The sequence below is a fragment of the Lathamus discolor genome, chromosome 2 (genome assembly GCF_037157495.1).
Source record: "Lathamus discolor isolate bLatDis1 chromosome 2, bLatDis1.hap1, whole genome shotgun sequence".
NCBI classification, from domain to species: Eukaryota; Metazoa; Chordata; class Aves; order Psittaciformes; family Psittacidae; genus Lathamus; species Lathamus discolor.
In genome coordinates this window covers 53385661-53408533 of record NC_088885.1, presented here as the reverse complement: position 1 = coordinate 53408533, position 22873 = coordinate 53385661, and the positions used below count along the sequence as shown (strand labels likewise).

General features: G+C 43.8%; 1 protein-coding gene across 7 annotated transcripts in view; it reads right to left on the bottom strand.

Moving 5' to 3' along the window:
- Positions 1–22873, bottom strand: part of PRKAG2 (protein kinase AMP-activated non-catalytic subunit gamma 2) — a 223743-nt gene that overhangs the window by 121732 nt on the left and 79138 nt on the right. For all 7 annotated transcript variants that reach the window (XR_010609971.1, XR_010609970.1, XM_065666839.1 and 4 more), the window contains exon 3: positions 22444–22723. Coding sequence is in view for 5 of the 7 variants with exons in the window: in XM_065666839.1 (XP_065522911.1) it covers positions 22444–22723 (280 nt within the window). In the remaining 2 variants the exon portion in view is untranslated. The remainder of the gene's footprint in view (positions 1–22443; positions 22724–22873) is intronic.

Here is a 22873-nt window from a genome sequence, read left to right as displayed (position 1 = left end):
TGCCTTGCTGTCCTTAAAAATGTCACAAAATTGGGACTTCTCTAATTTTCTCTTTCAAGTTCTACAGACTGCTGTTGGCAAAATTAAACATTTTCTACCAGTTTTCAGTGGTGCTGGGCCATGCTTATGGGCCTTACGACCTCAGATTTCAACTGCAACCGTAATTCATATAAATAGAAAACTTGGGAAAGATTTCCAAGTAACACACAAATAAATATGTAAAAGAGATCTTTGCTCTAAAAACACTTGCTCAAGACTACAAGTGACGCAGTGCACAACAACAAAAAGGCCGTACTGCCCAAACACCATTTACGGGCCGGTTGAAGAGAGCATGCAGCCTGCGTTTCCAAAGTGAAATACAAGCTACCACTTTCTGCGTCTGGTCCAAGTCCAGCTCACACCCCATAAAAGAACTGCAAGTTTATGACTCCAAGCTGGGCTCAATTACTTCCCATAATCATAACCAAGTGTTTCACTGTAATGAGTTTTTGTCTTTATCCCCTTTTTAAAACTACTTCATGCTGCTTTCACTGTGCGTCAAGAAAGATTTCAGTCTCTGAAGCTGTCAGGCTGGCACGTAATTGGTTTTGTAAAATCCAAAAGTTTAATTTTACTTCTTTTTATCACTCCCAGAGGTGTCACCGGATTCCCCCGAACTCTTGGTAAATTACTTATAAATTACATCCTGGCGTCTTTGTGATGTTATTCTATCCTACCTTTCCAGAGCTCATAATATGAACCAGGAGGAATAGCAGTAATGGTGATGGCAGTGTTACCATATTGGTGATTTCTGGTAAGAAAAACACCACATATTTCAGGCTCAGAGCACCTGCCCCAAAAGGCTGATGACTATGATCATACCCAAATGATAATTTCATCATTTCCCCACATCCTACTAGTAAACCATGGTGCATATGTTTCCAGCACTCACTTCTTCAGCAATTTCAGCATGTAATGTGAAAAATGGAGCCGTTCTTACATACGGCGCAATCTGGCTGCGCTCAAAACAGCAAAACAGTATTTGATCCAGCAAGTACAGGATGTCTGCTGTGGCAACACCACTCCTAAAATTTAATAAGTTCTCAGCTAAAGGAAAACATCTCAGCAGTAACTTTTACCAAAAAAATAGCAGAGGCTATAATAAAATTCCTTAGAAGCATTTTTCCACTTGTGCTTTTCTCATCTCATTATCTCGGTTCTCTTTCTTCTTGCTTCTATCATGTTTTTCTACCATAGGCATCCACAAAACCTTGAGAAGGATTAGAATTCCCTGGAACATCACAAATCTCTTTTTCATTCTCTTCTTGTTCTTCTTTTCTGCTTCCTCACTTCTCATGCAGGATTGGAACAGATTAGCACTGAGGGCTGAACAAAATATCCCCTTCAGTTTATATTAAAGCAAATATCTTTCACACGTCACCAAATGAGTTGCAAAGTGAATGATAGCAAACGAATAAAGACAGAAATTACTCCAAGGAAGTGATACATTAGGAATGGACAGTGCCTGAAGAGTGAAATTCATATGACTATCCCACAGTGAATACTCCAACACACAAGACACTAGAACACAGAGCACCACAACTTCACAGAAATGCAGCTCTCCACTGACTCTCTGCCTTTGGAGATTTGTTTGGAAAGAAGAGGAAAACTCACTGAATTCACAACAGTTTGTATGAATCTTAGCTGCCTTTGCATCTCGACCCTACACAAACCCAGCAGCACCCTCCATTGCATAGCCGTACATTTGAAATTCATAAGCTAGTAGGAGCATTTTCCCACTCTACCCAGCACTTGTCAGGCCCCACCTGGAATACCGTGTTCAGTTATACAAAAAAAGATGTGGACAGGCTGGTAAGTGTTCAGAGAAGAGCCACAAATACGATCCAAGGACTAGGAAGCCTGCCCTGTAAGGAAAGGCTGAGAGATCTGGGTTTGTTCAGCCCTGAGAAAACAAGGCTCAAGGAAGACCTTCTCACCATGCTCCTGTATTTAAAGGGCGCCTACAAAGAAAACAGAAAATCCCTTTTTACAAGGAGTTGCATGGGAAAAAAAGAGACAAAAGATGAGGGGCCATGGGCACAAGTTACTTCTGCGGAGATTCCAACTGCACACAGAAGGAAAATTTTTCACAATGAGAACACAATGAGCCATTGGAATAATCTCCCCAGGGAAGCGGTGGTCTCCCCAGCACTGGACACTTTTAAGATCTGGCTGGACAAGGTCCTGGGCCATCTAGTCTAGGCCATGCTTTGCCTAGAAGTGTTGGACCAGATGGTCCTTGAGGTCCCTTCCAACCTGGTATTCTATGAGACTATGATGAGAAGTAAAAGAGCTTCACACACGTTTACTGCAGTTTTAGCATTCCTGCCGGCACGTTTATCACAAAATACAACTTTAGTGACAAACATGCACTTTGGAGGGAATGCCTTCATCCTAAAAGCTAGGCAGGATGAAAAGATTTCAAAGTAATTTCCAGTTCTTCATCCCTCTTTTGCCCTTAATAAGCAGAAAAATCTGACGGCAAATGCCACAAAATTTTGCTTAAGCACAAAATAAGACACCAAAAAGACTCTTCTCCTGGCTTGGTATTACTGTTATTTGCTATTTTTGGTTTAAAATAAGTGTTGCTGGATAATAAAAAATGCCAATAGTACAGTACTGGGCTTGACAGTCATCCCACAAATGACCCATTCATATGCCACAGTGCATATAATAGACATATGCGCTATATGTGTTATAAAATTAGAGACAGCAGACAGCAGCATTCTATTAGACACGTGAGACAACACAGAAGTGGTGACCGAAGAGAAAACCAAAACACACCTTGAAAAGTTGAATGCTTAGCTAACCTTGAGAAGCCTTTGTCATTCCTGACTCCTGCAGCTTCATGACAACTCTCCTGTTTTTCAGTGATGAAAGAGGGACCTCATTTGGTTCAGCTGCAAGAGAGCAGCATCCTCCAGAGGAAGGGACCATTCCCTGTGAATCCCTAACCTCAAGGGTGAAGGAGTTTTGCATATATGTGCCTCTCCTGCTCTTAGCTGCTGTGGTGGTGCAGGAGAGCATGAGGCCTACATTGAAGTTACCTACAGGGTATCCAATGCAGGTGTTTACACAGAATGGACATTTTCCATTAACTGTTGCAAACATTGTTTTGTTGACAGTGAAAGCAGGGTCTTGTAGCATTAGGCCAGCGGTGAGCTGAATTACTCATTGAACTCAAGCTCAGAGCTCATGAAATCCCAATGACTAGCTGGCATATCCACAGGAAGGGCTTTAAATACTTATTATATAGCCACTGACAGTATGTTTACATGGATGACTAAGGACATTGCACAGGACTGAATCCCAATCTGATGAACTAAACAGAGGCATAATGCCAAGAGAGGAAATTCCTAAAGGATCACCCAATACTGCATTGTCACTACAAGCAGAATCGCTCCAGCAAGGGGATTATAATAGAAAGGGAGGAATCCACCATGTGCAGACAGGGAGTGCACTGAAATCCAACTCCCTGCACAGCCTTTTTGCATTGCAGCCAGCTCTTTTGGCCTATTTGTTCAAGCCAACCCCTAGCAAATACAGACCTTCACCTGGGGGTTAAGAAACAATACAAGGGATTAAAAAAACCCACAACCCCACATAAAAAAATCCCTAAGAACTAATTTCATTTTCTACCCCTACTTTTCCTATAGATTAATGCTTCTGAAGCATCATTAGTTGTAAGCAAAGGAATAAACCCAAGTATGTTGCGTACTTTAATTTCATAATAATAGACCAACTGGCAAACCAGCTCTGTTAGCTTCCCAACATTTTAGGAGCCACCGCCAGGTAGATCTCATATAGACCTTTTCATCTTTAGCTGAAGGGACGTAAGTACCATGGTTTGTAGCTTTTCTGCACAGGTAGAAGTGACTTCCCAAAAATCCCCATGCAGCTGTGTCAATACCAGTGAGGAACAGAACAAGGCAGAGGTCTGTTGGACTCCATGGCTCTGCTCCGGCCTTTGCAAGAACACGACATACTGTTCACACTGTGTTAAACCACTGTGTGCGTGAGGTATAGTCTCACATGCCTCAGCTGCAAAGAGATTACTAGAATTAGTCACCCAGGTTATGGAAGATCTGCCAGACGAGATGAGAGTATAGAGGAAACATTTATTATCGCTTACATGACGTCTGGAAGAGAAGTCATTCAAAATCGTTCTGGTTTCTCTTTTCAGATTGTCTTTTTGGGGTAGATGGTTTGGGGCGGGGGGTTGAGATTTTTGCACCCACATCAAACAGCGATTTTGATAGCAAAAGAAACTTCACTGACTTTTTGAGAGAAGAAAGCAGAGTGTGAAAGACAGACCCTGCGGCTTCCTGAGATGGTAACAGAGGCACCTTAGCAATCTGCCAGGATACAAGAAGGGACAAAGACTGAGACAGTGGACATGTAAGGGAAAGCTGCCATTATTTTACCGTATACAATGATCTAGAAACCATCCAAGCCCCATCAATCTTGATGAGTCTACCAATTAATGTAAGTGGCAGCCAGGTAACTTGGAAAAAAACATCCGACACATCCATGGCACCCAGCTGGGAATCTGCTGTGACTGCAGGAGCCACAAGCCGATGATGGGAATGAATCAAAGGGAAGCGTGGGACAGCTTGGGTGGTAGAAAGTTCCCAATTCATTCACTGTGCAAGTGTAAACACCAAGCACTGTAAAGGTCAGAGCTGTTATAGTTATTGTGTGAAAAATCTCAGGGGGGTGGCTGGGACCAATGCGGAAATGAACTAGAGAAAGCCTTTTGAGTCTTTAGATGACAAGAAGGGCAAACCTGGGAGATACAAGGCAGTAGGAGAATATTCCTGGAAAAGCCAACCCTGACAGTCTGGACACACTACCTGGCAGGATCAAAACCAGACTGAAACCTTTTCCCAACAGCTAGTTGTCAAAAGAGGAAGAGACTGAAAAGACTGTTGTTAACTGTGTCCTCAGGGGGACTGCCTGAAAGCCAGAGACAGAGCGGGGGAGAGGCAACATCACAGCAACTCCTTGTGCAACACTTCCTTAGTTGTTTAGGTTTTGAGATGCCCTTGTGAACCAGAGGGCAGGTACCAGTGCTCAGGCACATCCCAGTTCAACACAGTTCTGAGGCTGGCACTTGATTTGCAGCCAGCATCCTTCCCTGTTCACTCCTCAAAACACATCAAGCCTCACATTGAGGAGAGACTTCTGAAACCATGAGATCTCTTTCACTGGTGAGTTAGCTTAGCAATGCACACTGTGATTTGTACCTTGTAAAGTCATTTGAAAATGATCTAAACTAGTATCACAGATGACCAGAACTTGTTGTACAGTGCCATCAGATTCTCAAATCTTGTCAAAGGTCAGCATCTTGCAGTAGCTTCAGTTCTTAAAGTAGAAAGCACTCTACCAAGTAGCTCAAACCTCATTAATCAGTTTAAATTCCACACCAAGAATCAAAGCAGGAACTCAGTGTTATGGCTACAGAGCTCTGATATATCCAGCAGCACAAAGCTAAACTCCTGAATTTCTTGGTCTGCCCCCAAAGCATCCTGCCATCCGTAGTCCTTCACTCAGGTGTCTCTGTTTTCAGGGGTGCATTTCTAATGCAGCCCTATGAGATCTCCACCATGCAGCCCGGTGCAATTCTGGCTTCTGAAGTCAAGGTTGCCTCAAACAGCCTGTAAAAACCTATCAGTGTTACAGACTGAATGTTTTTGTTATTAGTACATAATACATGTTTGTGGGGAAAAAAACACACCCCGTCATCACCTTAGCAGCTAGCAATAGGGCCTAGCGAGTCTGACATCTTATTTGCAAGCGCATCACTGGAGCGAAAATCACCAAAACCTCTGTGCTAATAGACACACACAGAAATTATTGCTCCAAGCTACATACTCCTTAAACCAGGTAGGTTGTTTCCAGTCATAATAAAATACCTACAGGGCAGAGGAGGGGAGAAAGGAACACTGAAATGGAGCTGAGTATGGCATTAATAGACTTCGGGGTTATTCTCTGCTCTGCTACAGGGCAATTGCACAGCCAGGGATAACTCACATCAACTCTGTGAGAGCTTCAGGTGAAAAGCTGTCTTCAGATGCTGTGTATTACTGCACTGCAAGAGTCTCATGCTTAGACTAATCCCTTTTCTATCCCTATTAACCAGAAAGATAATTAAAAATCTTACAGAAAACAAAGACCTACAGCAGACGAAGTAGGCATTCATGGTGACCACAGGTTCCTGGCTTTCCTTCATGCTTAGTTGCTGCCTATACCCATTACAAGCCTATGTGTTCAAAGGCAAACAGCAAAATCCCCGTGTCTTCAGGAATTTCTTGGAGTGGGGCAATGCAAGCACAGGGTGGAGAGCATCAACTCTTAGTCCAAGAGACAAAACTCTGACCTGCCTTAGTAGCAAAAACCAGGCTCATTGCCAGAAAAACTGAGCTTCTCAAAGAAGTCTTTGTATTAATATGAGTGTTTGGGGTTTTGTTTCTGCACAGCATGTTAAAAGACATAACACAGGCTCCTGCACCAAGCAAGAGCATTGACCAGGAAGGTCCTGCTGGTCTTTACTTTGAGTAACAGCCCTCAGCATCACCAGCCTAAATCAGTCCCTCCAAATCCCCCCTTCACCTTTCGGCCCTCCCTATTTACATACCTACTACAAAACTAACACTCTTAGGCTACAGCAATCAGTGAAACTTCACCAAAACCCAGAGGAGATCCACTCAGGGTCACACACAAAGCCTGGGGGGAGCCAAGAGCAGAGGGGGATGCTCCTGCCCCAGTTTTTACCCTTTTGCCTGCACAAACCTGTCACATCACAGCCTGCACAAATCCCTCGTGGGAGGAAAGGCGTGGGGCACCAGCAGAGCCAAAAGGACTTTCTGCAGCTTAGCAGCTCCCCATGCACCTCCTCATAATACACTTAGCTACTTAGCGAGCAGCAAGCTAAACATCTTCAAGTTCAGCAACAAGTTTCACTGGGTTTTGCATTATTTGGCCTTAAGGCTTAGGAAGCTCCGTGTGTCTTACTGACCTTTTCTTGGTCGCCGTCACGAGGCACTTCCCAAGGTGAAAGACAGTTTTGCTTTTGCTCCAAGAGCACAAAATATGTAGCTGTGCCTGGAAAGTGCTCAGTGGTCCCTGTGTTGACCCACAGCAAAGAATGAGCCTGGCTCCTCAACACAGTTTTAACTTTTCAGCTCCAAGAAAAGGCTTAGCTTTGCTGTATTAACACTTCCAGCACAAAAGTATTTGTGTTTCAGTAAGTGAACACAGCAAATCAGTGCCCTTTCTTTACCTGCCCCACAGCACAGGCCCTACAGTCTCACAGCACTAAGCCCGTTGGACTGTATGTATTCTGCGCCCATCAGTCCCAGCTTACCCCTGTAAGACTGCAAACGCAAGGGTTTCTTCCTTTCATATATTAACACTATTAGCATGTTAATGAAGTTCCTATCTTATTTAGGCACTTGAGTATTGCAGCATGCAAAAAGAACTAGGAAAGAAGATGTGGAGGCTCTCTTAGCACAGCAAAGGGCTCCACTAACTCTGCAACCTATAATGCAGTGGCAGAAGTTGCTTGTAAATGGCTTAATCAAACGTGATCCATTCCCTTATGCACAGTAAGTATCTAAGCGTCCAAGGGAGAGGATAAGAGACTCTGGGAAGATGAAGTGCCAGGTTTGGAGAGAAATGAGGAACCTCACACCTTCCTAGCCATCAAAGGCTTTCTCCCTCTGAATGGGTGCAAGATGTGCATGTGCTGTGTGGTGCTGAGCCTTGCATCTGCTGGACGGAGGAGAAACTAATTCCTAAGAATTTCAGTGATGTCAGGCATTTTCTTTTTTTGCTGTGACCATAAAGTGGCAAAAGCTGTCAGCAGCGCTGGCAGTAGCTTAGCAAAAAGTGTTGACGTTGCCTGGATACCGAGTGCTGCTCCAGTATAGGATTTGCCTGCGTGTCTGCATTTGACAGCGATAACTCCTCTGGATTTTAGTTTTTCTTTAATATTCTGAGAGCCGTGCAAGCATCTCCCCTTATTCACATCCCTCCTCCTCTCTCCTCCCCCACTTTTTGGCTTTGTAAAATGCAAACTAATTCCTCGACCATAGTAAAACCGTAAATAAGAAGCCGTAAAAATATTTTTTTCTAGCTGCCTTCCTCCAAGGTTAATCTTTTCAGTTATATAAGCACTTTATAAAACAGCATGGGGAAAGTACATGAGAATCTGTTTATGTGCTTAAGACTTGGCTCCTTCTTTACCATGGCCCAATGACAGTATTTTATGTTTTGCAGTTGCCACTGCTGAGGTTTGCTCAGCTGTCTCTCCATGACTTCCAACGCAGAAGGCAGCAAGATTTACCATTGCTTTTCAGGGAGTGCTTACAGTAAATCCTTACTGGTGGGTATCCAAGGAGTCCTGGTGAAAAAAAGAGCACTACGGAGTACCTGCTAAGTTTTTGTTAGAGTGGGTGGATTCCAGGTTTTCACTGATGGCAAATATTCAGCTACCTTAAAGGGAAGCAAATTTCCCAAGTCTTTCCCCATATTGCTGTCCTGCTCCCAGTTTAATTGTGCCTTAGTGTTTGAAGAAACAGTTCTGGATGCCTTTTAGTGAAGTGCTGTAGTGTTGCATTATCTTTTATGGTAAAGAATCTGGAAAGACTTGAGAGAGAGCTTGAGGCAGAAACAGAAACAGAACCAGCGTGCATATAAAAAATGCAGCACCGAACTCCTCTTCCTGGCAGCTGGATGACAAAGAAGTCAAATATAAGTCCACTGCAGATCATTTTTCCAGGCTGGTCCTTGACATGGCTCCTAAGTGAGGGGCGATGCACAGTTGTGCTGGTGCTCCACAGCAGCAGGTTTCAGCACCATGTGGGTTATTTTCTGAAGGAAATGACGTGCTGTTCAGATACTTTCTTTAGTGTCACTTGTTTCATTTACTTACTAATGTCACAGGCTTTAAATAGGCAAACAGCCAACTCTCAGCAATCCCATCCCAAACATCAGTGCCCTTCTCCTCAGGGAAATGACTTGGTTTAGCCACACTGACAGAAGCAAGGGGCATACTCTCCTGCTCCTTGCAATTGCTTCTCCAAAAAAGATGAAATCCATGTATCATCAGTAAACACCATGATAGCATCACTTCAAGAGAGTAAATAAAACTCAAATGCAACAAGAACATGTACCATAACCTTGTAGCTCCTTCCAACTGATTCCAGCCACAAAGCAGTGGACATGTTAGGTTCATCTACACAGTGTAATTCTGTTTCCCTTTTCATCACAGGCTTCTCAGGGAAGTGGTGGAATAACTGTCCCTGGAAGTGCTCATAAAACATACAGGTGAGGCCCCTAGTGACACACTTCAGTGGTGGTCTTGGCATCCCTGTGGTAAAGGTTGGAGTTGATCTTAAAGGTCTTTTCAAACTGTGTTGATTCTATGGTTCTATGATCACAGCAGTAGCAGACATGAGATTTTGGACACTGTACTGGCTTCAACAGCTCTGCATGGGGAAGACACCTTTCTGTCACAGCACTCACAGTCCTGCAATTTAACCACTGGTAAAAGATTTACATGGAAACATTACTGATGCTGTGAAGAAAACAGAAAGCTTGAAGCAGAAACAAGCCCTTAAAAATATCACCTCTTTTATTTTCAACTTTAAAACTGGAATGGGCACGAAAGGTGGAGACAACTCAACAGGCTCATTTTGTAGTGATGCCTTTTGCTGTTGCCCTCACTGAACCTCTCGTGGCTGGGAACTGCAAGAGCACTTGGATAGTTTGAAGATTCAAAAGCCGGTGCATGGAGGCAGTGCCAGGATGCTCACAGTGAAGACCCACAAGTGCATGAGAAAAACTCGCCTCCTCCCAGCTGCACGCCTCTTCTTAAATACGAAATGCAATAAAAGAGTGAAAAAGAAGGTGTGAATCCACATTTCTTTTCCAAGCACAGATAAGATCTCCAGCCCAGGGCAGCTGGACCCTCTCTTGGCTCTCTCAGCTAAACTAGAGCCAAACTGTGGTTAAACGTATGGCACAGGAGGTGCAGGTAAGTGCTCCACAGACATTCCCACTCCCTGGGTTTGTATCTGGGCTCCCTAGGGAAGCAGCTGCACGCAGCAGGTTTAAGTTTCTCATTCGGCAGCGCAGCTGTCTGCTTTGTAAGCTCCTCCACCAACAATGTTCATTCTCTTCATACACCGTTCTTCCAAATGGAAAGGTGATGTAGGCTTCTGGCTATTCCAAACAAAGCTCCAGACACTGCTCATCCCAAAATGATGGACCAGTTTAACAGCAGCGTGACTTCTGACCAGTGCTCATCAGCAGCTTGTTTGACTTTAATGTGATTTAATTGCAGTGACATGTCTTTAATAACAAAACCCGTGCCAAGAAACTGCAGTTGGAACAAAAGCTGACCTAAGGCCAGTTTCCCAAGGATTTTCCCCCTCTCCTCCTCTAACTTGTGCATCCCAAGCTCTCCTGGGTCACTGAGATGGCTGCAGCCACCCAGAGCTTCTCTAGCCCTTGCCACAGCCACATGTAACAAGGTGCCTTGCCCCCAGTTTCACCCTCTGTAATGGCCATATGATTCTCCAGCACCATGCTCTGAGGTTGGGGACAATCCCAAAGCACCACCTTCCTTGAGTCTCCACCAGGGCTTCTTCATGAGGATTTTACCTCCCTTCATCAAACCTAAACTCTGCAGCTAGAGGAAAAAGTGAAACATCCCGCAGGCAGAAACCTCCCTGAGGACATCTCCCTTGCACAGAAGCTCCACATCACCTTTTCCCCCACCTTCCCACCCTTGGAAGTGCTTGAAAACTCTGTAGATGAGGGCCTTAGTGACACGGTTTAGTGGTGGTCTTGGCAGCCCTGGGGTAATAGCTGGACTTGATGATCTGAAAGATCTTTCCCAGCCTAGTTCATTCTATGACTCTGCGTGTGCTACTGTTACATGAAGATGTTCCATATAACATGCAGAAATAAGACATGCTTATTTTTGGTTTTGCATTTTCATACTGTAATGTTTTTTACACATTCTTCACCCCAATGGTCTGGATAATACCAGAGCACAAGTCCACTTTGGTGAAGCAAACTTGAAGGAATCATGGCCCATCACAAAGGAATGGCCATTAATTAAATGCCTGAATGTAATTAAGAAAATAGAGAAACCTGATTTTCCTTCTTGATCTTTGTTTCTACAACCATGAAAACCAGGGAGATGTTCCTACCTACTACAAGATGTTCTTAACTACTACAACAAAGCTGCTGACCACTTCTTTAAATTCAGAACATCTCTCCCTGCCTGTCTTCTTTTACCACCAGTAAGAATTTGCTGATAAACCACATATTTTTCTGCAGACTGGGCTTGTGATCCAATGAAATCTAGACAGCTGTACAAACTGGTTTGTGCTAATCCCCAGCATTTGCTGGAAAGATTTCCGCGAATGCCAGCGAACATGCAAGATGTCAGATCCACAATAATCCTCATTACCCGCTATTAATGTTTTTGAGGAAGGAAGGGTCGTAATTAGGCTTTTGTCAATGAGAGAGCCTTTGGCTGCATTTGAAGTAAGGGCTTTCCTCTTGCTTTGAAAACCCAGCACAGTGAAACTTAGAACCCCAGGTAGGAAACTACTTGTTATTGTTCACCACCTTCACAGGGGTAACAAGCAAATATTGCCGATATTGGCCAAAATATTTCTTTTCTTGCTTGTTCTGTTTCGTTAAGAATGTTGTTTTATTTCTCAAGTCAACTGGCTGAAGTGTCTCAGCAGGAATTGATACCATTAACTTCAGGCACTCAAGCCTGGAAATTGTTCCACCATATTCAGAGCCAATTGGTCAGATCTTCCCCTCGGTCACTCTGAGAAGGCCAGATGTAGAAATTCAGATGTGTTTAAATACACATAACACAGAAGAATTGGATCTTTGCAGGGGTAGAAGCCACATTTTAATTACTTTTAATTTACTGAAAGAAGCAATACTTTCTTCAAAAAGATGAAAAACTTAGCTATCTGCTCATCTACATGTTTGTGTCGATGCACTTTTGAGGTTAGCTCACCCAAACAAGTTTAGGCCAGTGCTGCCTTGCTGAGGGCTCCTACGCCAAAAGCCCATTTTTATTACGTGGCCACATATTTCAGCTGCTGTTTGTGCTTCTTGTCTTTCAGAAATACTTCAAGGTGCACCTAACATAGCCAAGCTCTCCTCTTCTCTAGCAAATATGAAGGAGGCAGGCATTTAGAGATGCTAAACACAGAGTAAATAAGGCACTATTTGCCACCTGGAGCTACTCTTGTTCCAGTATTAAGCATTAGCTCATATGCAATTCTTCCACCCTCTCTTCAGAAAGTCCTGACTTTCATAGCATTTAGATGTGGACTTTTATTTTGCATGGATTGAAGCCAGTTTTGGCCTCCAGCTGCTCAGAGCTATGGGGACACATTGGCATGCAAGAGAAATTAGAGCAACTGTATAACTGCAAACAGCATCATCCTGCTGGAGTTACAGCTTGAGTTGCCAAGCAGACCTCTCTCACCATTAAAAGGTTCTGTGGACAGACTGTGAACAAGCTATGGAAACCTTAGACCGAGGTTAAGCAAACAAATCTGATGCCAGACCTGCCCAGCTCAGGCAGGCAATGAAGCAGATACGTTCACAGTGACCCTGAAATGATGTGCTCTGAATTCCCAAATAACAGTGTTTGTTGAAGAATATGGGATTAATGGCTTACCTTCGCTAGCCAAAAAGTGAATTGCATTAGGGTCTATGCATTAGTTACTGACACTAAATGTCTGTCTTGATACTGAGGGCCATATCCTGACCTGAGGGCAATGGCAAACCCTCCTGGGATGAGGAGAGAAGTTGTTTTTCTGAACAACTGCTGAAATCATTGCCATTACACAGGTTGGAGAGAGGCGTGCTTTTAGCCCCTGCTGTTTTTAACGGATTTAGAAAACAAAAAAGTGAAGCATAACAAAAGATCCTTAGCATCCTGCTCAAAACCTAAGCCAAAGCATATCCAGGCAAGCAAGGCAATCCCAGCCTCTCCATACAGAAAGGAGAAGCACTGGGATGCCCACAGGAGGGCACCTATGTTTCACAATCACATAGGAGCTCCCAGGGAGATGCAGTTTGGGCTCACACAATGTGGCACTGTCTGGCTGGCATAGCTACCCACAGGTACTTGTCACTGCAGTCCTGTGTCACACAACTACATGGGGCTTTCAAAGCTGCACTTACACTTTGGGCTCTGAAAGCTGTAAGCAGCAGGTGATACTGCAAGAAGCTAAGTATAAGGAAACCCCATTGCAAACTGCTGCAGTTGCCTACCATTAAAGTGTGTTTATAGAAATACTAAGGCAAGCTTCAAAAAAGCTAAGAAATTGAGGTGTTTTGATGGTTGATCATCAGACTCCACGTGCTTATTTTGCTTATCAAATACACACATATTAATATTTTCCATAATGTAAGACAATAAGTACTTAAAGACAGAGAAGAATCATCAAATACTGGGTAAACTGCAACAGAAAAGGGCATAGCAGGAAGCCTGTAAAGAAAAATAGTAATACTAAGAAAACCCCAAACCAACCCTGAAACAATCCACAATGACAACTCTGTAGTTGGATGATCACTGGTGATGTTTACGTGCTGCTTATAAGGTGCTCTAACCCCATATCAAATCAAACGGATGCTACAGGCTCTCCTTGCCCACTCACGACTCTGCCAGTGATGTGGTGCTAAAGCAGACACTGACAGCTCATGAGACGGTTTATACCAACCAGCTTAGCTGTGAGACTGTGGTGTCTGCCCATTCTTTCTTCCCATACAAATGGGAATATTATCTTCAGCTGTGTTTATGGCCAACAGGAAAACAAAATACAAATTGAAAACAGGGAACAAATCTAGTAATCCATGCAGGCAAGCAGCAGAGTCTGTGTGAAGTCTTTAAAACCCTCTCAGACTAATCACTAATCACCGGGCCCCTCCATCAAGATGCTTTCACAGCCGCAAAGGTTGCCTAAAGCAAAGGTTCATTTTCACAAAGCCCATGAATTGAGACATGAGAGTGATCAATGCCTCACCCTACTGACTCTCATAATGCACAGTCATTTGCTATCAGTATAATGGCTTTTATTTTCTTTTCAAAGTCAGTGTTTTCATCTAGTCCAAAACTCACACAGACCCAACAAGGGCTACATACAAGCTAGAGGCCGCTGGACTGAGCCTGAGAGTCAAAAATGTGCTTTGCTACACATACTATATTCCCCAAACCATGCAATTTTTTCTGCCTTGTGATCTTTCATTCCCTATTTTTCCAGATCAGCATAGTGATTTGTTTAACATTTATCATGTTTATTCAGCCCATTTTTCCATGGACTTTATCTAAAGAAGGTGAGTACCCATGACATCTGTAAAGCTTGGATCTGATACCTTGAGTGATTAATAATACTTCAGACTCTAACCACATATCAAAAGAGCTGGGATGCATGATGCATTTTCAATGGGATTGTGACAAACATTTACTAAGATTCAGATAAAACAATGTACCTAACATTAGATGTGTGAAGAAACCTACTAAAATAAATGGGATTTCTCCAGCATTTATAACAAAGCCAACCCATAGCAACAAAAAAAAAATCCCCTACAAGTTATTTCCAAATGATCTTCTGTGATTAGCCAGCTTGAGAGCTCTCTCAAGAACTCTCTCTTTAGCTTTAGAGTTGCTTACATTTCTATCTGGGGGGGGAACAAAGTCACCTGTACATGAGCAGACCTCTCCTACCAAAGGACACCAAGAAGACCAGCAGTGAAATGCCAGCAGGGTTCATCAGCCTTTAGAGATGTTCAAATCGTAGTTTCTATTTCCTCTGCATGCCAGCAGCAGTCACTAAAAGGGCAAATATAAAACTAAGGTCTTGTCTATACATCACAAGAAATACTAACTTGGTTGATATTTAAAAGTCTGTTCTCTTACGATATGTTCCGTAGTTTAAAGCCCAGGAAAGAGATAAAAGATGGGAATGAATCTGGTTGCAGGTCTGTACCATATCCTACAGATGAAAGTTTGAAACATCCCTTGCATTATTGCACCTAAATCGTTAGTAATTTGAAGATAGACTAAAAAGTCCTTGCCTAGAAAGAGTGGCGAAGAATGTAAAAGCATACTGGATGTACTCCACTTTGTGGCCATAGGAAACTAAGTTGAAAAGGGAAGCATACTGAAAGATATTCCAAATAAATTAAGACCAATCAACACAGCCACATTTTAACCAGAAAAAATCATCTATTGCTGACAGCAGATGTCAGTTACTGGCTGGAGAAACAGTGCTGAATGAGGCTGGTCTTTGGCCATGCAAAGCTGAGTGTGGCACCAGCTCTGTTGCAGCAGTGCTGACACATGTTGTCTGCAAAAAGTCATTTCTCTAGTGTAGACGAGACCAAAATGAAAAGTGACAGTCCCTGTCTGCCTCTGCAGGCAAAGCAAGCTTGAAAAATTATGATGTTTTTGCACAGCAGTACTGGAAAATAAAGGAAGACAAACAGCTCTGCTCCTTTCCTGGGTTTTAGGGGATAATGGTGGAAGAGCCTACACCACCCTCCCAAGGTGAACTGCGACCAAGCAGCCCCAGCCTTCCCCAACCTGCTCCCTCCATCCTGCATGGCGAGCGTAGTCACAGCCAGAAACCAAAGCTGCCTCATGTCCTTTCCCTCTGGTATCCCACTCACCTGCCTGTTCGGAAGGCAGGGCAACTGTGAACAGAGCTGGAAAAGTGAAGATCGAAGTGGCCTTAGCTATTCAGCATCTCAGTGCAGGTTATAATCGATGGTTCTTTACAAATGCTGCCTGAAGGCAGGGAAGGTCCAAGACTATGGGATGAATTTATCAATCTAGCAAAGAAAAATCCAAACACAGACTCCATCAGCTGCCACGAAGGAGGACATCCCATTGCATGGCACCGAGTGTCACAGGAAGGTGTTCCTAAAGAATAACGGTGGGAAATAGCTTGAGTCAAGGGTCCGTGAAGTGCCTGCTTCTGGCTGCCAACCCTCCACAACAGCCTGCCTTGGACTAAACTTCACTTCACTGTAAGTTGTTACCTATATGTCATGAATATGGAGTAAAATCGGGGGAGGAAACAAATTAAAGCTTGAAGTGAAGCTTTAGCACGGCCGGGAGGCGTTCAAAGGAGTGGAGCTGAACGTGGGGTTTTCCCCTTTTCTTTGCTGGGCTATTGCAAATAGAGAGCTGCTTGCTCCATCTATGGGTAGAAGTTAGTACAGTCATAAGCTTTTCTTAGGGCACAGTCTAACCACAAGATGTTCTCCACGAAAATAAACTATTACAATGAGTAAAATACATGACAAACATTCTGCATTGCATCTTGCAGTATGAAGAAAAAAAACCCAACTATCTGGGCCTTTATTATTAGAGCACCAGAAGCCCTCCTTATGAATCCTGGTGGTCTAATAATTTAGTTTATAGCATTAAATTTCACAAGGAGAAAAAATACTACAAAAAGACAGAAAATTAAAACTTTATATTGAAAAACATTTCCTTCCTCGAATACAGTGCAAATGCACTGATTCAAATCTGACAACCAGCTTCAAGGTGGTTGAAAGCTGTGTAATTTTCAGTTCAAAGATCTGTAGACAACTTTCAGTTCTGAGCTAAATTTATCTTTCGATCCCATCCACCACAGCCCAAAGCTTTAAAGTCAATGGAAACCTTTCAATTGATTTCCTTTGCTGTTAAAACTGGCAGCACAATCAATATGTCATGAGAACTGCTGTTACTCGAACTGATGGGTTTGAAAGGGGAGGCAGGACTGGAAAATGCCCTCCTATCCTTCAGATGGGGCATTCAGCCCCATGGAAAAAAATACATTTTAATGATTAAAATTGCATAGAAACACCTAATTCAAAGAAAATATTCGGGGTACTTGATTTTAGCCTCTCTGCAGGGGTAGTTCTCTAATTCCCACTCAGTAAAATACAGCTCTCCTCATTTATTTGTAGACGTCCTGGCTCTGAAGCAACATCTTACGCAAGAAAAGTGCGATCTGAATTGTGTTTTCCCCTAGTGGAGGCTGTCCTCCTGTGTTTACTCTGGATCACCTCAGTTTGCTTTACTGAGAGTAAGTTTGTGCCACTTCTTTGTTTTGGCATCATACCTGCTCATGCAAACTGGCACGCACAAGAAATGCACTCCCAACTCAATAACATCTTGGAGCATCAGGTGCCAAGTTGTTCCTCATGAGAGCAGTTCACGCAGTTTTGAGCAAACCTAAGACAACTTAGGAAGCAGTTCCACAGTAGCAAGTTTGAAGTCACTTTTCACAGCACCTCAAACTTCAAGTTGCACCTCTTCACTCATCCTTCATTCCTGTTGGCTCTGAAAAAACATGTAGGAAATCAGTGTCAGCTCTGTAGAAGCCTCTTGGTAGCTACAGGTAACTCCATTTCACTCATTTGTTTTGTATCCAATTAAAATGTAATTGCTTGATGTTCCATGGCTGCTCACATGCCCATGCTGATGGGTAAAACCCAAGTACTGAGCTCTACATCTCACAGAGCCAAGTCTCCACTTGCAGAAGGTGCCTGGCTTTGGAAAGGGGAAGGTGGGCAGCACCGGATGGGACTGCATCTACCAACATTCCTAGTGTGGGGCAGCAGCACTAGCAAGCCACCTGCATCACCTCAAAGCCAAGCTTAATTCCTCCCAAGTCCATACTCAGTTTTCAATTGTCGGCCTGTTAGTGCTGTTGCAAAGAAATTCTCAGACATAAAAGAAATTAAAAAGCCAAGAATTACATTTCAAAGCACTTGTACAGGAACCCAGCACGCAAAGAGCTGTCTTGGATTTTTCTGCAGTGAACTTCCTGAGCCAAAGGGGCTGCACCAGTAGCCAAGCACAAACCTCACGCAAAAAGGTCCCCGCAGAACCTCTTCCAGAGTGGCCTGAGGTGGATATGTTGCCTTCTCAAAGATGAGATGTGGACATGAAGCCGCAACCAGCAGTTTACTGTCTTGAAGCTGTACTTACAAAATACCTGAAGTAGCTGGCAGCCAAGTACATAATGTGGGAAGGTGTTTTTCCTTTCAAGGCAAATCTTTTGTCAGGTCACAGCACTGGGGTTATGACCAGCTGCTGAACTGGGGTAACAAAAGGGAAAGAACACAAAGATGAGCTTTTGGCTATTGCCAAATCAAGTGATGCAGTATTAAAGATGAGCACCAGCTTTAAACTCCCACCCTTAAGTGGAAAATGTTTTAAGCTTCACGTCTGCAAATCACTTTCTGTATTAGTATTGCCCTACCCTAACCATTAATGCCCTTCCTAAACTGCATATATTCAAAAGGCAAAATAACGTCGGTGGGAAAAGAGCACCTACATGGGAAAGAAAGCACTGAGAATACCACACATAGCCTTTAAAATGAAAACAAGCAAGGAAGAAGTTGCTTCCAAGAAAAACAAGGAATATGCAGAGTAACAGGTTAGTCTGTGTTTTGAACAACGCGTAGGAGGAGGAAGTGGAGGGAAGATGGGTATGTCATTTAAAACAAAGACTGCATATACTTCCCCCACATACTGCTCTATGATGATAGGGAAAGGAGTGCAGCACAAGCTCATTTCATAGCAAGTGGAGGGCAAAAAAACCCCAAAGCCCTGTGAACTCTAATCAGACCCTTTTTTTTCTTTTTTCTTTTTCTTTTCCTTTCTTCTTCTTTTTCTTTTTTTTTTTCTTTTTTTTTTTTTTTTAATTACAGATTGCCTGGATAAAACACAGATTTGCTATAAACCCAAAGGGAAGGCTCCAGTGTAGTTTCCCAGAAGAGCTGTGGCTGGGAGGGATCTCCTTAGCTCTCTGGTACAACCCCTGCTCAAAGCAGGGCTTCAACTTTAAATTGGGATGCTCACAGCCTTGTCCAGTAGACTTACTAAAATTTGCAAGGGCAGCAATTTCACAGCCCCCCCCAGGCCCCTGCTCCAAAGCTGTATCACCACCATCAAGGACACTGTTCTTACACCTGCCTGGAGCTTCCCTCTCTGCCTCCTGCCCTTTTGATGGGCATCCCTGAGATGCCCGGCATTGCTTTCTCCATAACCCTGGTAGGTAACTGAAGATAGCAAAAAGTTCTTCTTCTTCCTCCTCCATCATGCACCTCAGTCCCTGACCATCACAGTGGCCCTTTGCTGAACCAATATGCCCCTGCCTGTCTTCCACTGAGGAGCCCAGATTCGGACCCAGCACTGCAGATGTGTCTCACCGGTGCTGAGCAGAGGGGGAGGGTGACTTTGCTTGACCTGCTGGTGATTCTCCTCCTAATGCAGCCCAGCATAGAGTTAATTTTCATTTCAATACCATTAATAGAGCACCAGCTGGGCCGTAAAGGCAGGCAAACATGAGAAGTCTAGCTGATTTTAATGCACTCACAGTCAGTTCAGATAAAGCAACCTAAGTCTCATTCACTTTCAACACAGGTATCCCAAGCTGCTTGAGAGAATGGGATTTTAATCACATAGGCTGTGACAATTTTGAGCAGTGAAGCGTTTATGCAGCTTCAGAAACATGGATCCATGTGAACGTTTAGCTCTTCTCACAGCTTTTCAGCACAGCATATCACAGAATCACAGAAGGGTTTGGCTTGGAAGGGACATTGAAGATCGCCCAGTTTGAACCCCCTGCCATGGGCAGGCACACCTTCCGCAGATTGCTTAAAACCCCATCCAACCTGGCCTTGAACACTGCCAGGGATGCGGCAGCCACAGCTTCTCTGGGCAACCTGTGCCAGTGTCTCGTCACTCTCACAGTAAAGAATTTTTTCCTTGTATCTAATCTAAATCTGCATTCTTTCAGTTCAAAGCTATCTTTGGTTTAAAGACATCTTCGTGGCCCTCCCTTGGGCTTGCCCCAGCAGGTTCATGTCCTTCTTATGCTGGAGGCCCCAGAGCTGAACACAGTCCTGAAGGTAGGATCTCGTGAGAACAGAGTAAAGGAGAAGAATCCCCTCCCTTGACCTGCTGGTCACACTGCTGCAGACGCAGCCCAGGACAGTTGGTTTCTGGGCTTCAAGCACTCATGTTGAGCCTCTCAGCAACCAACACCCACAGGTCCTTCTCCTCAGGGCTGCTCTCAATCCCGTCTCTGCCAGCCTGTATTTGCAAAGGTATGAGATTATCTGCTCTGAGGAGTTTCTGAGAAGTCTCGGTACTCAGGAAATGCTATTCAAGCCACAAAGGCTTTGTTTTGAGTGGGGTATAACCAATTAATTTAGTGTTTTGCAATACATAGGGTTATTCTTTATCTGCAAAGTAGCAAAATGCAAAAGGTTTTCCACTGGAAAACTATGTAATACAACAGAAATGCTAACCAATACATTTCCTGAAGTCCTGAAAGTTTTGTTACATGAAGTTACTAAAATTTAATTAAATATAGTAAACCCTAAGAGTGTAATTCATTACCACCCCCTGTTTAGCACAGTGTGAATAAAATCTACCTTAATGCGCTAGTAAAGGGTATGCATGTGTATTAGTCTCTCCGTAAGAGAGCTAAACCACATGAGAGCACATGGTAAGAAAGATTCTGTTTCGCAGAAAGCTGCAGAGTGGGAAGAGTTATCAGTTTAAACACCAGTTTTAATCATCACACCTCTTCCAAAAGGCTGTCCCTCCTGCCTTAAGAGCAAAAGAGCATGAACATCCAAGCCCAGCACAATTCCTGCAACTCTCTCTGGAGCAGCAGGGTCATGGGTATCCTCTGTTAGCTCAAATATAGCATGGCCCCATTCCAAGCCTGTTCCTGCGACAGCGATGTGACCTTATCCAAAGGATTTTGCTGACCACTGGAGGATTGATTAATTTAATATTCTGTTGTACGCAGGCAGGACTAAAACAGTGCTGTTCACTTGGATAAATTGACTGAAAAGTCACAAGATGGCTTTGCTGTGCAGTGTACTTTGCTGTTACTCCTGCAGCAACCAGCCCCTCTCTGCATGCTCAATCAGTGGCATATTGCATACAGTATTTAAATATATGTGGACTAGAAGAGCTTAAATGGACTGTAATTATCTTGAGGCTTGAGAAAGAGCACAAAAGCATACTTGAACTTCAAGCAGAGAAAAACAAATGTCCTTGAATAGAAATTATGCTTGGAGCCTACTTGGAGTCCTTCAGAAACACTGGCTGCTACTTTCAATCTCTTGAAGGTGTTTCAGAGAGAGGCAAGGACTGGGAAAGATGCCATTTCAATTAAGGTGCAGCAGAACTTCCCATAAACATAAAGAAGAAATCCTATATGGCTTTGCCTAGCTATGTTCTTGTGCACGAAAGTCACTAAGAAATTACTTGTTCTGATTAAAATTAGTGCTTTTAGGGTAAATTCTGATGAAAAACAAGAAGGCCCCTCTGTACTATTTAAAGTCACTGAAAGCTATCACTATGTTGCAGGAAACATATAGCCAGTCGTAGGTATACACATCACTAATTCTCTACCTACATTGTCGCAGAAGGTTTGCCAACAATTTATTACCAAGTTATTTCTTCTGCTCACAGAAGGAAAGCATACTATGATCTGACAATCAGCACCCTCAGTGGTAAGATAGTCCCCTCTTTCCCCTGTAACTCTATTCCCTTCGTATAGCCACTAACCCCTTGAGTAGACCAGGTTGGGTTTGTAGACCAGCACTGGGAACCCTTATTCAGCAAGAAAGTTTTAAAACTGAAGCCTGTTCTTAGTCAGCTCATTTCTGAGCCCTAATAGTGCATTAGCCCGCTAGCTGCTGAAGAGGTACAATTTGTGCCCAATATAAAGCAGGCGAGTGCTCTGAACCATACAGGTCTATGATGCCTTTCATGTTCTGGCAGAGGAGCTCAAACACTCCCTTAATGGTTGTTTGATTGGAAACATGTATCATTCACTTCTATGCAGTAAAGGTCTCTTTCCCCTCCTACAACAGGGCAGAGAAATATTATTTTAAAGAAGAACAGAAATTCTCCATGGAGCCTACAGAGGCAAGTCTCTGTTAGCTGCTCAGATGATGTTCTTTCTGCGCCCACCTCCGCTGCAAACCCCATGAACATCTCCAGCTGCTCTCGAGCCCCAGTGCTGACATCCAACCGGCCCCCATGAAACCACCCAGAAAACTCCCACTCAGGCGGATGCAGGAATCCTAAGCAAAGCTTTGAAGCATGATTTCCCTCCTCAGCACTGTGTAAGTGTCCACGGCCCTGCAGAGGCCATACCCTAATGGCCAGCATGTCAGAAACCCAGAACACATGGTCAGTGAAAGCGATAACGAAAAATTAGCACATGCCTCATCTGCACTTACTTCACTACCGCAGGTAAAGAATGGGCCAAGCCCAGAGGTACTGTGTATCTTCCTGAAATAACATGAGCAATTTCTTACTTTTTCTTGATCTGGAGAAAAACTTGATGCCCCCAGGAGAGGTAGACGGGTTAGAATTGGGGGAGGACTCTTTGGAGGAGGACCTGAAGATCCCACTGAAGCTCATTCGGCGTGGGGAGCGCGGGGGAGACTCCTGGTAGGGAAAGGGGAACACTGTTTTGGGTGAGCCAGGGCTATGTTTGGATCTCACAGGGGCAGAAACAGGGCTGGAAGGTCGGTTCTGGAGCCCTTTGGAGAAAAGCCCTTTGGAAGGACTGCTGGTGGAGTAGCTTTCTTCCACCTGAGGAAGAGAGAGAAAGGAAATAAAAAGAAAACCACCATTAATTCAGTTCAGCTTGGGCCATCAGGATCTCTGAACCTGCCTTAACATCATCAGCTCCTGTTTATTCGTGTGGTGGGTTAGCTACACCTCACCTTCCACAGCACTGCC